The following is a 17,522-nucleotide window of genomic DNA, read 5'->3' as shown; positions in this document are numbered from 1 at the left end:
CAACAGCAAAGACAAGTTCTGATAATGCATTTTCCTACTTCTCCACGTGGCCCTGCTGTATTGGAGAGCCACTCTACACTCTGCACACCAGAGCAAAGGGAAGCTCACCATCCAAAATTCTTCCCACAGATTTTTCCATTGAGGAAAAAAAAAATAAGTAGAAAACATAGTGATCATTATTTGTTTATTTGAATAAATAGTACAACTGTCAAAAACCATGCATAAACACTCCTGTTGTGAATTCTAGCAAACATAGCATTGCATTGTAACTTGCTTACAGTACAGAACTCTTATCACTAAGATGGATGTCTCCAACATATGACAAGCCCAGAATTTTATCTGCAAGGCTGGTTTTTAGTAGTTAGAAATCCAGAGTAAACATTAAAAACAGTAGAAAAGACTCTTAAAAATGCATTAATACTGAAAGCACTGGGGTGTGGGGAAGATGAGTAAGAAATCCTACAAGGTTTAAATTGATTTTAAAAATCTGCTACTGTTGGTTTTTCATCTAGAAAAACAGAATGCAGCTGAGAACTATCTGAGTTTCTTCTGTGGTAATACAGCTCACTGTAACAGGGTGTGTCAAGGAAATGCACCTAAAAGTCAAGTTGTAGGGATTGGAAAAGACAGATATTCATTAAGTACTTAAAAATGTGGGAGCTTTAATGGTGCAGAGCATTCAGCATTCCAGGTGAACTCAACAGGATTCAGACTGGTACCCATATGTAAAACCCCAGTAACACAAATATATCATGAATAACATTTCTAACGCTGACTCAGCTTTCTGAGAGGCAAAGAATTATTGTGCATGTGTCACAGAAAGGTATGACAAAAGCAGGCTTTCAGAGAAGCTTCACCTAACAAGGCTCCTCCTGGAAACTGGGCTGACTGGGATGAAGCCACACTTCAGTTCATCCTGCCCTGCTCACAGGTCTGGTCAACAATAAATACAGTGTCTACAGAACAACGAGCTGGCCAGACAGCCAGGAGCCAAGGAATGAAAAAAATTTGTTTCCCTGTGCAACATCTACCAACAAACAAAACCACAACAGAAGGGGCTGTGACACCTGATGCAGGGAGCAGTCCTGGCTGACAGGGATATTAACAGAAGGAACGCTAAAGGAGACCCTGGCTGTAGCAAGGGGACCAGAAACACATAATTCAACAAAACAGACACTCTTATAACCTGTCATAACCTGCTCACCTCTGCTCACGTGTCCTGAAGGTGCCAGCTGTGTGATCCCAGCTCAGAAACAGCCATTCCCCTCTCCAAAGCCAAATCACCCTCACCAAGCTCTTCTTTTTATCTTCTGTTTGCTTTCGATATGAATACTGCTTGCAATTTCAAAAACTACATTCTCTGGAGGTCTTTTCCAGCAACTCAGAGAATATAAACAGAGCTGGCACCTCCACATCACCTGAAGGAAGGGGGGTACAATAACAACTCTGTAACAGGCTTGCTTCTTGCAAATAACCCTGCCTTGAACTAAAAGTTTGAGAGACCTTTCAGTTCAGTGACCTTCCAGCCTCATGATACCTTTATTTCTCAGCACAGAAGTTTGACCAATTTCATTCACCTGCAGGAGAGGTGTCCCACCAGGCCTTAGCACTGTGCAAGTCTCCTCTGTGGGTGCTGTGCTGGAGTTCATGGCCCCATCTGAACTGCACAGCCACTTGTTCCAGGCTCAGTATAAACAGCAAGAGGTCAGCTCCTTCCTAAAGTACAGGCATGCAAAGATTCCCCAGAGAGCCTGGAGGAGCAGAGGGGACCTGTATTTTTCATGCAAAGAAACGACAACTTCCTACCATCTTTTATTTTTAGAGGTGTGAGGAGAGGTGATCCAACTAATCCAAATACTAGAACTCAGAACCCAAAATACAAAGCAAAGAAGCAGAATCTCATTTCTTTCCCTTTGAGATGAAAAAATGTTTGAGAAGGGAAGGAGAAAATCCCAATTGTAAAATGATACCATTCAAATAGCATGTTTCCTCTTGAACCTGAGCTCAGAAGCAAATGTTTGGTGTAAAAAAAAAAAAATCGATTTTTAGGGAAAGAAGATGCTGACTTACAACAGGACTCAAGTGGGGCCATGGAGCAGAGCAATTCTAACTGCTCTCCTTCAGGGCACTCTGCCTAGCGTTTCACCCAAAGGAACAAAAGTTGCTGCTGTGGTACATAAAAGCAGCAATCAAATCTCTCCTCTATGTGCTCGAAGGAAAAGATTGATATTGAACACATATCCCACATGTCATTTACTCTGGAAATGCCAATCCCATTTCCTCCACAAAGCTCTCCTCAGAAACCCACTCAGACGGCTCCTGTTCCAGCACATTCCCTCTGTTTGTTTCAGGAAGGACTGGGGAAAATGCACTAATCCAGCCCCTGTGTGACCAGCTCCTGGCCAGCCTGACTGAAGCTGCCTCCTTAACAGGTGACAGTGGCCCTAGCAACCAAATTTCCCCTAGAAAAGAGATTAAATGAAAACTAGACATCAGAAGATTAATTGGTCATCCCATTGCAAGACTTATTCTGTGTAAACACTGAATGGAAGTAACACTGAGTAGAAAGAGGTGAGTACAAACACTGAAGCTTTTGCCATTAGCTTCAGACAGTGCCTATAATTCCCCCCAGCCCAACCCACCCAACAGAACACACAAACCCTTATTTAATAGAAAAGGCTCAGCTTCTAAATAAATTCCAATGGTGATTTTCTATTGTTAACACACTAAGCCTGGAAAATCATCAAATGCCAGTTGCAATCAAGGAGTATGAAAAAGAAAACCTTCTGCAGAAGCAAGGAACCTCGAGCCATGAGGAAGGTCTCATGTTTTCCCTGCTTATTAAAGTAGTTAGTGGTATATTTCCTTTCTCAAAAGAACATTTGTGGATTATAGCAAACAACAGATCCATTTGGCAAAAGTGTGAAATACCTACACGTTTTCAAGTGACCGAGAGAATACACATGCATCATTTTCAGTGGGATTGTCTTACAGACAGCTACAGAGAGAACACATCAGCTGTAGGAAGAATGCATGAAGTACATAGCATAAGGCACAATGGGAGCATGCAGAGGGCGTGTTTATTGTAACTTCTGCCTGAGGAGGTTGAAAGATGAAGAGACCTCAGCAGCTTCCAGGATCACTCAACGTTCTTGTACTTCGTGAAAAGGTTGTACAGAACCCTGAGGGTAGACTTCAGGTCCAAGTTGACAACATCTGTGGAAGAAAAAGGAGAAATCCTTAATTTGCATTTTGTTTTCCCTCATTTGTCCTGACAGGAACAGAAGTCCTAGCATCTCTGGGCTGATGGAATTGTGAATAAAAAAATTAAAATCCAGAGAATTCTAATCTCCCCAAGCCTTTTACATGTCCTGCATGCTGTGCTTCAAAACAGCTTTACAATCATACAGTCACAGCTACTTCTCTCTGGGAAACAGAAGGTAATCCCCTCCCTCAGCTAAAACTGGCTTCAGAGAAAGTCTGCTTCTGTCAGAGACCTGGGACAAAGGCTTTGGGAAATCCTCCTGATGGCTTCCCTGGCCACAGAAGCAGTGAACAAGCATCACACACATCCTGAGGTACTGAACCACATCCACAGCTCTGCAATGATATGGTCCATGAATTAACAAAGCATCAATCCTTAGCAGACTCCAAGCTTTTTATTATTTAATAACCCTTCTTATCATGCTAGGCCAGGGAACAGGTCTGGAACAGCTCTCAAGAAAAGGCTTTCCTGTCAGCACCTCTCCACCTATACCACAATAAAATGCCAAGAATGCAGGAATTCTGGGGAGAGGCACAGCACAGAGAAGGCTGAAGAGGTAGAAAGAAAGTTTGGATATGATATGTAAGAAATTAGTAGGAAGAAACAAAAAAAAACAGAGCGAACAATACATATGGAAGCACAAGTGAGGAAGAACAGAACTAAAAAAATCATCAGAAGTCCTAGGAAGACAGCAAACTGTTAACAGACCGAGTACAATTAATGTGAGGTCCAAGGGAAACCCCCACTGTCTGCTTTGAAGAATGATTGCCAGGACCACTCCAACCTTCCTTCCCACCCCACACTGGATACCACTCCAACCCCCACACTTCATCTGGTACATCCAATAATCTCTCAAACATTCTTTGTACCCTTTTCCCTGTATTATTTTACATATTTCATTTATGATTTTCAGTTCACATTTGCAGAAGAATCTTCTCCTGCCTCAAAGAAAGATCCAAATTGTTGTGAAGTCATGCACCTTGCAAAAAGAAATGTCCTATCTGGATAACTGAAATGAGAAACTTCTAATTTTTCCAGGTATCAAACAGAAAGTTGATATAAACCAACCCAAATTAAAACACAATCTTAACATGGGATGTTGTCTTAAATTTTTTTCTTTTTTTTCCATATTTCAGTGGTGGAAATTCCAACTCCATTCCTTGAGAATGGAGACCAATGGTTAATAACCACTGTTGCAAAAGTCATGCTGTAATTCCAGTCTGCCATTTTCCTAACTTTCAGACCTTGTTATATCTTTGACTGCTGCATTAAAGAATTCAGAGTGTGCAATGCATCCTCCCTGTGTGGGCAACTGCAGTGTTCCTCACTGATCATTGTCTAACAGGTATTTCCAAGAACAAGCATATTCTCAGCCTCTGCTTCTTATAATAAGATAAAACATGTGCAGCCATAACATTACCAACAACTAATAAAAACCTAACTGAAAGTGGCCATACACTCTAAAAGCAGTGTCAAATATTCCATTAATTTCAAACTTTCACAGTCCATACATAACAACCTCATTAAAGGATACTAAATTAATCCACCACAACACAGTTCTGCTTCTGGCCCAATCCACTGAATTTGGCTGGAAGAACAGAGAAGAGATGACCTGTATGGTCCTATTGTTGTTTACACCTGTACACAGACACACTACAAGATTTAAAAAGACCTGTTTCTTGCAAGCATGAACTACAGGGATAAAAATTATGTTTTGGTCTAGACAACATTTTTCCTTGAATCCTACAACTAAACTGGCTGGACAGCCAGGCCCACTATCTCAAATCCTGGGGGCAGTTCTGGGAACCTCAGCACAAGAAAGACACCGAGGGGCTGGAGCGTGTCCAGGGAAGGGAACGGAGCTGGGGAAGGGGCTGGAGCAGCAGGAGGGGCTGAGGGAGCTGGGAAAGGGGCTCAGCCTGGAGAAAAGGAGGCTCAGGGGGAACCTTCTGGCTCTGCACAACTCCCTGACAGGAGGGGACAGCTGGGGGGGTCAGGCTCTGCTCCCAGGGAACAGGGACAGGATGAGAGGAAACAGCCTCAAGCTGGGCCAGGGGAGGTTTTCCCAATTGGATATTGGGAAAATTTCTTAAGCAAAAGGGTTGTCAAGCATCAAAACAGGCTGCCCAGGGAAGTGATGCAGTCCCCATCCCTGGAGGAATTTAGAATCTGTGTAGATGTGGCACCTGGGGACGTGGCTTAGTGGTGAACATGATGGTGATGGGCCAATGGTTGAACTCAATGATCTTAGAGGTCTTTTCCAACCTTAACAATTTTATGATTCTAATCCAAGAGGCATTTACTACCCAATTCATGCTAAAGGGTGTGGATTCACCTGCCAGGTTTCCCAGCCTATTGATGAACAAACAATGGATCAGAGTACAGCATTAACAGAGCATAACTATCCACAGAATGCTTTTGCAGAGCTTCAGATTCTCTGTCAAAATTAATTCTTGTTCTGTGAAACACGACTGTCAAAATCTTACAAATGACACTACAGTGACAAGCCATTCCCAAGATGTGGCTGTCCTCTCTGAGTGAGGGAGCAGTTTTTCAAGAGCCACAGTGAGTTTCAGGCACACTGACACCACAGGAGCACACCCAATCCAGCAGCTGGGAACTGCTGCCAGGAATGGCCACACACACAGAAATTGAAGTAAAACACAGAAAAAAAGAGATGGCACATCCTGCAGCAGCAAAAAGCAAAAAAGGAATGTTGTACAAGCTAATTTGGCTCTCCAGCTTATATTAATACTTAAATTTTCAATCAGTAAAACACTTAAAAACATATTTTGCTGCTTATTGAATCTACACAAGCAAGACCTGCTACAGCATTTTACCATTCATGATAGTGTAAGGATGTAAGAAAACCTTATGGAAAGGAAACCTCTTCTGCTTTTCATCATTCTCTTCAGCATTTTCAGCATTTATCAGGAGCACTTTTCATCCCCCAGTTTACAACAACAGTACTGACAGCATATAGAAGTTGTCTTTTGCCTTCCTCCCGCCCCATAACCATCTCCACTGTCTGTTAATCTATTTACTATCACCACTTTGTCTCATTTTAAGTCAGAGCTAATGTTTCTTGGGGGGGTTCTCATTTTCCTTTGTTCTGCAGAAGACTGTAACACATACAGAGTCTGTACCACCAGGAATAAAAATTGCTCACTTAGCAGTCATAAAGTTTTAATTCCTCTTTTTATCCCTAGTGCAAGGAACAATGCAGACCTCATCAATAATTAATTTTAAAGTTCAGAGACTTAAAGGGAAAACTTCGGTTTTACACTTTTTAGTTCTGACTTCCACATCCACATAAATCAAGAAGATCATTTGCTACTGGTTGTCCTAAAAAAAAACCCTAAAACCTTCCAGTTATCTGTCACTGAAATCCAATCACAGGAGTCCAGACTAGCACCAGCTGTAAGAATTACAAGAATTAGACCATGAAAAGCTTTCTGCTTGGATTGTTATTGAAAACACCAGCTGAATTTATAATGCAGCCAGTGCAGCTCTTGAATGACTCACTCCAGCTCCACTTGGACACCTCAGTGAATCTGCTCCAGTCAAGAAGATGGGCAGGATACACCCCAGGCACAGACACAGAATCCTTTGGAAAACTCTCAAGGGGTCCACTCACAGCTCCACTTCGTGGTACTATTGCTACTCTGAATGCAATTTTACATTAAATACACCTGCTCTGATGAGCTTATACACAGTTTAAAGCCACGTGGCACGTCCATACCTTCAGGGCGAGCTTTTGGCTTCTTCAGGCCTCCATCTTGCATCAGCTCAAAAGCAAAAGAAACATTGTGCACCTGAAAGAGAGAAAAGGTTTAGAATCTCAGAGTTACATAGGCATCAAAAACCTTTAATCAATTTTTAGATGCTTTATTCTCTCCACACTTGATAATTCTATTTAAACCAATATTAAACATTTACATGTTTAAGCATAGCAGAACCATGAAGTGCTTGGTGACAGCAGTTCCTGGGCAGGCTGTGCAGAGAATCTGCAAAACAAGCTAAGCCCAACTGTACATAAAGAGCTTCTGAACAAGTCCCCACAGATCACACAGGAGCATAAATTCAGAGGAAAAAAAGGGACAAAAAGGGAAAGCAAAAGAAGGTAGGTGTCTTCATTTAATCTCTCCTTTGAGAACAGAAACTATAATTTAAAGAGACCTGCATAGCAGATTTCTTGTCCACACTTACTGAAATTTAGGCAAGGTAATTAGCATTCTGTGCAGTTTTGTTACTGCAAATGACAGTTCTGGAGATACATTGCTTATTACTCAGCACTTTATTAATCTCTTTTACCTGCTGCACTGCCTCCTCATTCATTGTGACAAAACCAATCACTTTCAATGTGGTGTTTTTTCCCCCCATACACAGAGCCTACCTCTCCTTCAATTTACAAATGCCCATTCCTCAAGGCTGAGTCTCCACACAAAACCACACCATGACTTCAGGAATACTGGGTAACCTTTATGAATTTCAACCATTAATAATAAAATTGCAACCAAACAGAAGCTGGCTGCAACTCAGCACTCTGCATTTCTACAAGGGCAAAATTTGAAGAAAATGGGATAAAGCAGCAAGAGAAAGCTACAAAGGATGTGTGAGAGAGAACAGAGAAGCATCCATCCCAGAGATGCACCTTTGCTGAGGGGCTGACAGCAGCAATCCCTGTGGAAGCTGTTATGAAAACTCCATTTTAAACAGCACTCGCAAAGCATTTCATCTTTTAACTTCAAACTTTTAACTTTAGCCAATGTTAAACGCTGACCTAGCCCCTCTCCTGCTGCAGCTCAGCCAGCACAAAACCTGTCCTCTGCACTGCAGAGCCTGGCAGAATGGAAAGCAGGACTGCAGCAGGACCAGGCTCAGGGTGTCCTCATACACAGAAACCAAACATGCACAGATACATGTGCAGGTCTGGGAACAACTGCAGACAGAGGCAAACTTTTGGCTGAGACATTAAAACACAGCCTAAACACTTTTCTCATTGTGAACTCAAGGAGGGACATCAGACAACAGAACAAGTGTGAGGCTGAGAGCAAGAGACCTGAAGAATGCTTCAGGCAGTACTACAACCTAAAAAATTACCTTGGTTATGCAAAGTACTATACAGTACAGAGCACTCATTATTGTATTTATTCATCCTGGGCATTTGTAAGCTTTATGTGTTGCCTGATTACAGGAACAGAATATCTTTCTTCCTTAACCATGGGCAATTTATTCATTAATCTCACAATTTTTAGTGGTTTTAACCATCAAATGCCACAGCCTCTTTGCTAGATCTCCAGAAGGGGATATACCAGGCTCTGTTTCACCTGGCAGAAGGAGAAAGGATAAAACAATTGGAAAAAAAATGTGATAATAATTTAAAAAGAACACAACCTGGAGTTTCTACCCACCTTTTGATCAAAACTTTCAGGTGTCAAGTAGAAGTTGTGAAGTGGAACAAAATAATCCTCAAGGAGACCCATGAGCAAAACCAAGTAAACACCATCTGCAAACTAAAGAGAAATATGAGGAGAAAGCATCTGTTTGTAAATCAGCTTTCATAAACAAGAACAAAGAATGTTTGACCCAAAATATGTGTTTTGATTTTTTTTTTGTTGCTAGCACAGAAGTGTGAGATGGTTCAGGAATCTGTTCTTGCTTTCCTCATGTTCATTTAATTTGCTTGAGGAATCCTGCCAACTTCATAACAGTAGTTAAAAAATCCCCAAACTTCCTGGGAAACATGTTTGTACAGTCCCAGTGCTACAGGATGTGTCATTTCAACCACAATCCTTCTGAAGTTTTGTGTGTTAGACATTCAAATCTTTGCCCTAAATCAAAACTTGAAATTAAGTCACCCCTGTCACAGGTAAGAAGTTGAATTTCGCAAAACAAATTTTTTCCCCAAGTCAGAATAGATTGTTTATGGTTTCAGCACATACTAAATAAAATCCTACCTATTTTCAGCCACCCTATCCAGTGTTCCTACCAGACCAGATGGCTAATGACTGGCTAAGGGGAATAATGTTATGCAGTTCTAAGACTTCCCACTTGTGATCCTGATATGGCACACGTGACATCCTCTAAAAAATAAATTCTTGGCTATCTCTAAGGCATGAAGCAACAATTTCTTGTGACAGATCAGATCCAGTTGTCCATTTATTTCAGCAAAGCTGTAAAATAACAGTGAATGAATGACTAAGCCAGGCTCAAATGGATTACCCATACTTCTGGTATAATTCTCTGGATGCTGTGCTTATTTTGCTGACACGATAAGATAACCATCTCTCACAGCTCACTGAACTCTTGAGACAAAAGTCTGGAAACAAGACTTGATTCTGCTTAGCCAAACCCACGTTTGAAAATTTTCAATTTACACAGATTACATCCAAGAAGACAAAGCCTCCTACCTGGGTTTCCAGCTCTGTTACTTCCAAATTCAGTTTATTCAAATGTTTGTTCACAAAGGTGATCAGAGACTATTAAAAAGATCAGCAGAAACAGCAATATCAGACACTCAGTGCTGATATGAAAGGGTTAACACAACTTTTAAAGACATTTTTAAAAACACAACATGCACGTTTGCTGCCTGCTTTTGCACAAATAATTACACAGAATGCTGGGTTTGTTGCACCAGATGCCAGAACTCAGCAGATGGTGCTGTTACATGCAGCTTTCCTAGCACATCAAGCAAACTTTTAGTCCTGGGAAAACCCTGCGATGACATTGGTGCCTGATTGAGCACTGAGTGCATTTACTGTCCCCACTGATTTTTCCTGGTTCTTGAAGGTGTCAACAGCACAGTGTTGTGCACACAACTCTGTTCCTGGAGGGATGAGTGCAGTCAGCACACAGATTAGAGCCAGGATGCAGCCCAGGTCTGGGATTTCTATTCCAGATGCAAATCCTGCCATTACAGACCAGATCTGTGCAAATGGATTGAAGCACAGAGATCTGTCAGCCCACTCACACCACTTCCAGAAGGGACACAGAGCAGAGTGGTACCACTTTTATTGTGTGGAAAGAGTTAAGCTAGTTCTTTATCCACTTAAAACCACTTTTCTAGAAGACATTTCAGGCTGGAAAGATAAAAATCTTCCCGAGACTTCAAAGCATTATTTTAAAAGCACACATCCTTTATTTCACACAAGGGAAAGGGACAATTTACAACAGTGATCTTCACATGCTGCTCTCCTAATAAGCAGCTTAACAGCCAGGCTGGAACTATCTGATGGAACTACATGGAGTCTCTCATATATTCCCCCAAAGCAGCAAGAGCTGGCAGAGAGAGATAAACAGCTACATTACCCCTCTGCTCTAACACAAAGCCATGTCAAAAATGTGTCTGGATGGATGTGTTGTGCAATGATGCTCAGCCTTAAAGCACAAACCAGGGGACCACAGAAATAAGTGCTTAGCACCTGGACAAAAGCAGCTCTTTTGCAAAAGCTTTGTATTCAGCAAACTTCTCTATGGGTGAGTCACATTTTAAGGCACTGTGGAAAACATCACCTGGCTTTGAAACAGTGATCCTTAGGGATAAACACCCTTTTCACTGCTTCAGATTCCTCTTCTGTTACTTGCTGGATGTTTCTGAATATCTTCCCAAAAGCACAGAACATAATGCAATGTGGAAAATAAACGCAGGGTTTTACTTTTTACCTTTTTGACTACGCTGAGCTTGTCTGGTGCGTGATCAAAGAGGGTGTCGAAGGCATCACGCTCTGGTTTGGGGGGAAAACAATTAAAATGAGAACACCTCCAACAGCACAAGTGTGGGAAGCAGGTTTCCTGTCCAAAGCTGGACGGTTTTTCTCCTCAGAAAGTCACGTAACAGAGACCCAAGCTAAAAGCCAGCACCCTATTTTGGTGTCTGGCTACATGCCAGAGCAAACTGCCCTGAGAATTTTAGAGGTAACTGAAAATAAATACAATCGCTGATTTCCCTTTTCTGCCATTCAAAATTGCTACACAAAATATGTGGGTGAAAGAAAAAATAAAATGAAACACAAATTCTCACTATTTCCCAGCCCTAACTTAAATAGTTACGGTTGCATCCACATTCAGAGTCAAATTCAGACGTTAATCTGGTTAATTTAAAATCACTCTTAGTACCCCTGATGTCAGTGAAGCTTAGAACTGAAATCAAGTGAATTCTCATTCAGCAGTGTATGATGAGCAAAGCTTACAGACAGTATAAAGATTTAAATTATGTTTCTACCTTCAAAGCACTGTCTATCAATATCTAATCCAATCTGTTTGCAACATAGTTTTTAACAGCTTTTCCATGATCAAATACTTTTATTTACACAACACATTTTAATAGTTTTCTGCTGTCAAATAATCATTTTTTATCTAAATTCCTTTGTTACCTGAAGATGGATTATTTAGCCCCATAGCTCCCTGACATTACTTATTTTCCAGTGCCTTATTAATATTTAATGTAGATATATTGCAAGAAGATAAATTTTAGTTGTGACATATTATAATCAGCAAATAAAGAAAATAAATTACTTTTTTTCATCCTTTACAGGAGCATTCATCTTTAAAATGAGAAATGATTGAATGCCAGTAAAAAAATAAATGCAAAAAGGGAAATCTCTTGGCAGCAACACCAAAAGAAATGGGTTTTGTTTAGAAGACCAGACATACAGTTGGGGAGGCCCAAACTTCAAAGTCTAGCAAATACAGAGGAGATAAGATTCTCCATGCAAAGGAATTAGGTCTGGTCCTACCCATTAAGCTCCCCATCTGCATGGAGTAACAAAACCTGCCCCCACAACACATTCCAACCCATTGTCTTGATCTGTTGAAAGAAAAAAAAAATGAGCAGATTTCTGTGCCTGACACAAATCAAACAACAACAACAAAAAAATAATTCAGAGTCAAGCGTGTTACTTACCAAATCTTCCCATCATCATCCTGCAAGTCAGAGAATTCAAAAACATTAAGTTAGTTAATGAATAATTAGTTTGGGAAAACAAGAGAATGGCCCTAAAAGGAGTTTTTCTTCGATATGCAGAGGGTCAACATCTTGTGCAAACTCAGGGGCTGAGCACATCACAGACCAGACCCAACATGCTGTAGGAATGCCCCAACAAAGCACCAGTGATGCCAGGGAAATCCATTTGAAATTAATGGAAATTCTTAATTACATTTTACACACAATTATAACTTGTAATCCACACTTTTTATGATGAAGGGTGAATGACTGAATGTGCCTGTGTGTGCATTTCCATAAATGTAATCTAAACCACACACCTTACAAGGAGCAAAGCCATCTATCTCACTTTAACCTGTCTTCTCTGAAGAAAACACATTCCATGTGAATATTATGTAAATAAAACTGCCACATACACATGCATAGCCAATGACATCACCAGACATATGCAGATATTTATCAGCTGAGAATCAGGCCCTGATTTGCACAGAGGAATTTGAAAGTATGCAGTGAATGTTGGATTCTGCTGATCACTGCATTTTCCATAGGCAGACTTGTATCTGGATACACAACACATTAACAGTAACCTCTTAATGCTGTGTAGTATGAATTAGCTCCATAAAATATATGTATAAACACACATGCAAATCTGCAAACATCTTTCTTGCTAAAAAATGTCCAAGCCCCAGCCAGCAGATCACATCTTGCAAACCACATCTGGAGGAGAGCACAAGCTCACTGCATTGTTCAAGGGCACAGGAGAGAGGGGAGGAATTTTGGCCACAAACCTGAGCCAGAGCTCTGATCCTACAAAAACCACTATGAGATCTTTAATGTCCACACAGAGACGGTATGATCTCATTTCTGAGTGCTTCCATCTGAAAGATCTTCCCCACTAAGCACCACATGGAGCTTCATTTATCTTCAAAGCCATGGGAAGCTGAGCCAGCTCTACAGGGAGCCAACACACTGATAAACTGAGAGAGGGCTCATGTAAGCCCCTCTTAGAAAAGCTGCTTCAGGCCATGTCAAGGAAAACCTCAGCTTTCAGTTGAAGCCAAAATGCATGTCTAGCCTTCTCCTTATAAAAAGGACTGTAAAAACATAAAGCAAAGTAAACTGGTACAAAAACGGAGAGGGAAGAGGTTTATTTATCTTTGCTGAACTCTTCTCTCCTTGTAGATTTAACTGTATCACTTCAGTTTAGAGAGCTATGCTGAAGAATTGCTTTTTGGCAAACTAATTCTTCTTCAAAACATCTACATTAGCTCTTCCCTTAATAGAGAAAATAGTACAAAGCAGAAAGCAGATATACATAGCTACATCCAGTAGGCAGGGGGAAAAAAAGGCTCACAAAAGTCACTTTCAGTTAAAAGCTTCTAAGGCACAAGAACTTTCAGAGGACACTTCTCCCTTGTAGCATATTTTCAGAGAACAAGTCATTTCCATGTAGTTAAAAAAGCACCACATGAAGGGATTTCATTAATTTAGCAAGAGTGGGGGAAGATTAAACTTCTCTCTCATCCTTAGGAATGGTCTCACATCCTGCACAGAAGCGTTTTGTGCTTACTCTGTCGTGGTGGTCAGCTCCTCTGAAACATGAGTGGTCTGAAGGAGGCCTTCACGTTTCTGGAAAAGGAAGATGCAATTAGCAAAGGAGAAGCTCATCAGGGGCTCATTCAGCATCTTTCAGAGCACCAGAGGACAGAAATGCATGAATTCACTAAGTCTCACAGAGGCAGAGGTGAAACAGCCATCACAGGAAGATTCATGCCCAGAACAGTGGCACTGACCAGGCTGAGAGCCAAAGGGATGTTTGGGAAATGTGCATTTACACCCGTATTTGCAGCTAACTGCCTCACTAAAAATTCTGCTCCCCCAGCCACAGTCAACACCATGCCTGGAACACAATTTAGACTTTGTGAGCCCCATCTGAGACCCCCCCAGGGAAGCTGGTTATATCACAGTGTCATCCAGCTGTTTGTCACATCTGGCAGCCTGACTCTTCTGGGACAGAAATGACACAAGTACTATTAGTGGTTAGTTTTTTTGGGTTTTTTTTGCCTTTACTTAGAGTTAGGCTTGAAGTATGATAGACAGGATTTTTGTGTTTGTACTTAGTTGTTTATTAATTCTTATCTAAAGTACAGTGAGTGCTACAGTACCTTAGTTAATAAGCTAAAAATGAAAAAATGGAGCTGTATTTTGTTTGTTACAAGGTCTTTTAAGGCCTATCTAATTAAAAACTAACATCTCTATCAGTTATACTTTTGACTCAACGACTAAACACTTGTGACCCATACTGTGGTACTTTCTATTTAACTAAAACTACGAAGAAGGAACAAGAAGGAAGAAGAGTCAATACCTAAGAACCTCCATTTTGTCTCATACCTATTACTGTATTTTAAAACTTCAAATTCCAAACCCTTCACAGAAGCACAGAAAGTTCAAAACTCACAGGCTTTAGGGTTCCAACAGGGTGACTGTTCCCATTCCAGGGCTCCAGAGCACTGGCACAGCTCTCCCAGAGCAGGCATGGCACTGGGGCCACTGCCACACACCTGACAGGGACACATCCTCCAGGGACACACAGGGAGCACAAAGAGATCAGCTAATGATTTCACAATGAACAGTACTTCCCTGACACCAGATTGTCTCTCCTTGGCATAATTTTCTGCATGAATAAGGAGTCTCTACCCAAGAGAAAATGCATGTGTTGAGACAGTTTCAAAATACCTCAGAGGGTGGAAGTGCTTTCACCTGAGTGAAAAACTTGCTTAGCATCTCCATGGGTTCCTTTCAAAGCTATGCCTGAATGGAGGAAATTCTTTCCTCCCTTCTCTGTGCTCCAAAAGCTGACAGAAAGAGCTCAAATCTCAGCAGCCATCTAGGAACCAGGACTGTCAGAATGACTATGGGGAGAGCTAAGAAAGCTTTAGGGAAACAACCCCCCAGGCACAAGCTCTGCACACCTTTACCATCTCAGTCATTTTCACCAGATGAACCTCAAGCAAGGGGGAGAACAGCTTTGAGGAGAAACACATCCTTCCCCAGCACCAGCTTGAGAAATTGAAATCTAAAACCCAGCAAGAGGAACTCCTGCCCCTCCACTCGTTGCTGGAGAGATGAGGGCAGGCAGAGCTCTGGAAGGGCGAGAGGCTGGCTGGAGGCAGGGGGGAGCTGTCACAGCTCCCTGCCTGACAGAGCTGTCCCTGGGCTTTGTGCTGCCAGCTGGCCACGTCCCCACAGCCCTGCCTTCCCTATCACACTCCTATCTCATCCTGCTCCCTCCAGCGAGCCATGGGAACGGTGCCAGGAGCTTTGGGGCAAAAGCCAGCATGACAGCATGGATGGAAAAACGAGGAGGCATCTGACAGGGCAGTATTTTGCTGCATACACAACAATGCTGTCTTTATTCCATCCCACCACGTCTCTGCTTTATTAGCACAGGGCTCAGGACCTCCCAGGCACCCTGAGCCCCAGGGAGAAGATGGTGCAACCTGTGAACAAAACCTCAGTAAGTGATGACTTGTGAGTAATGCCTCCAAGTGCCTGATAAGGAAGAGGAATGGTTCCAAGCCTGGCTCCCCAGCTGGTGGAAAAGGAAGCTCTGCTCCCCCTCCCAGCAGCTGAGCATGCTGCTCTCACAGCAAGCCTAGGTCTCCTGACCTTGCAATCCAAAAGTAAATATCATTCCTTGATAAAACTTTGATTCCTTCCACCACTGGCACCAGACACATTTATTCTTCATCCTGGCTTGACTCTGACCTTTCAGTCTGCAACTCAGACTAAAAGGGAATTGCTGTAAAAATAACCCAGACCTCCCAGCAGCACCAAGGTGGGACATGCTGCAATTTTAAGAACGAGGCTGAGGCAAGCTAAGCATAAAAGATGACAATTCCTGAGCCTTGCAAAAATAACCAACACAGTGAGCCTTAAGGACAATTTTTACACTTAATTCTGAGAACTTTTTTATTTTCCTGAATTAGGGTATTTCTTCACCATGCAAGCTTACATTTCAAACAGCAGGCAGTAGAGCCAGCTGGAAAATCTCAGTATTTTAAATTCTCAGTGGAAACACCACCAAAACCAACAGGGTTTCTCTCATCCCTGCCCTCCCTGAGGAGGCATGTGTTGAGTGACACTAGCATTAAAGCATGTATCACCCTGGGCTCTTAACTCAGCACTTAGAGTAGCTGCTCATAGGACTTTAACTAGAAGATCCACCTAAACCCTTGCTCTGCCAGGACCCTTCTTGAATAACTTGGGCATACATTGCCATGGTTACCCAATTTCCTATTTCACACTAAGAAACCAGCAAGAAAACTAATTCTGAAGGTTGATTTCAAAAAGGCTTTGACGTTACTTCCAAGTGACTGTTTCAGGAACTCTGCTCTTGAGAGGGGTTACATCATGGAGGCCATTATAAAATAAGAAAAGCAAAAGTGGTTTTCTGCTGGGTTGGTCTTGTAGTTGTTCTACGAAATATGGAAAGACAGAGAGATAGCTAAAGGTTCTTCCTGCCAAGGAAGGCAAAACAGAAAATCATCTCCAAACTGCTTACGGGTTTCTGAGCAAACTAACAGTGCAGGATCAAAAAAGAATAGTGCATTGTTTGGCAGACCCAGATTGAGCTACAGATATTTCTCAGACTCTAAATCAATTCCTTTCAATTAAAAAAAAATGCAGCACATTAATAAAGTCTCAGTCTATCATCTCAAAGGAAGGAAGAGAAGAATTCAATGGAAGGGCAGAATCACCATGGTACTGTGGAAATCTGGATAAATACCTTCCATGTAGCACAGTGCTGTCATAATATTATCTCACTTTATGGATCAGGACTGTGAAAGTAAGAAAAAAAGAGCCCACGGCACTTGCACAAGCTCCTAAGGTGTTCTGCATTGCTCTGGGCTGGGCTGTGGAAATGCACACATCTTGGCTGAGCAGTAACTCCCTAAACCACTTGATTTTCATGGTGTAAGCACACTCTTTTTGGGCAAGAAGCACCTCAGGGATCTGCACAGTGTGAGGACAGCTCAACAAGTGGATAAAGATAATCAAAGTCACCCACGAAAATGAGACTTAGCTAGTTTGGAAAATTTCGGTGTGGGTGTGTTCCTGTACCATACTCCCACAGCATCTTGCATGGTTTTCTTGCTGCAGGGTCAGTTCTGAAAGACTTGCACAGAAATCACTTAAACTGTTTATTTGCCCCCTCAAATGTATACCCAAGCAAAAAGAGGCATTTAAATGAACACCTCTCAGTTATGTTAACTGTGATCTAGTTTGACAGAACTCTGTTCATTATTGGGA

The 17,522-nt window shown here is 41.8% G+C and overlaps 1 protein-coding gene across 2 annotated transcripts in view; it reads right to left on the bottom strand.

Annotated features, from left to right (window-relative positions):
• Positions 1-167: 167 nt before the first annotated feature.
• PARVB (parvin beta) overlaps positions 168-17,522 on the bottom strand; it is a 51,911-nt gene continuing 34,556 nt past the window's right edge. For both annotated transcript variants that reach the window (XM_014880985.2, XM_014880995.2), the window contains exons 7-13: positions 13,780-13,838; positions 12,171-12,190; positions 10,931-10,992; positions 9,679-9,747; positions 8,680-8,781; positions 7,008-7,080; positions 168-3,216 (exon numbers count right to left, since the gene is read on the bottom strand). In XM_014880985.2, the coding sequence (XP_014736471.1) occupies positions 3,140-3,216; positions 7,008-7,080; positions 8,680-8,781; positions 9,679-9,747; positions 10,931-10,992; positions 12,171-12,190; positions 13,780-13,838 (462 nt within the window). In that variant the 3' untranslated portion in view covers positions 168-3,139. The remainder of the gene's footprint in view (positions 3,217-7,007; positions 7,081-8,679; positions 8,782-9,678; positions 9,748-10,930; positions 10,993-12,170; positions 12,191-13,779; positions 13,839-17,522) is intronic.

Source organism: Sturnus vulgaris, chromosome 5 (assembly GCF_052056855.1).
Source record: "Sturnus vulgaris isolate bStuVul1 chromosome 5, bStuVul1.hap1, whole genome shotgun sequence".
Classification (NCBI taxonomy): Eukaryota; Metazoa; Chordata; class Aves; order Passeriformes; family Sturnidae; genus Sturnus; species Sturnus vulgaris.
Note: the sequence above shows the minus strand (reverse complement) of the source record. Positions and strands in the feature narration are given on the sequence as shown.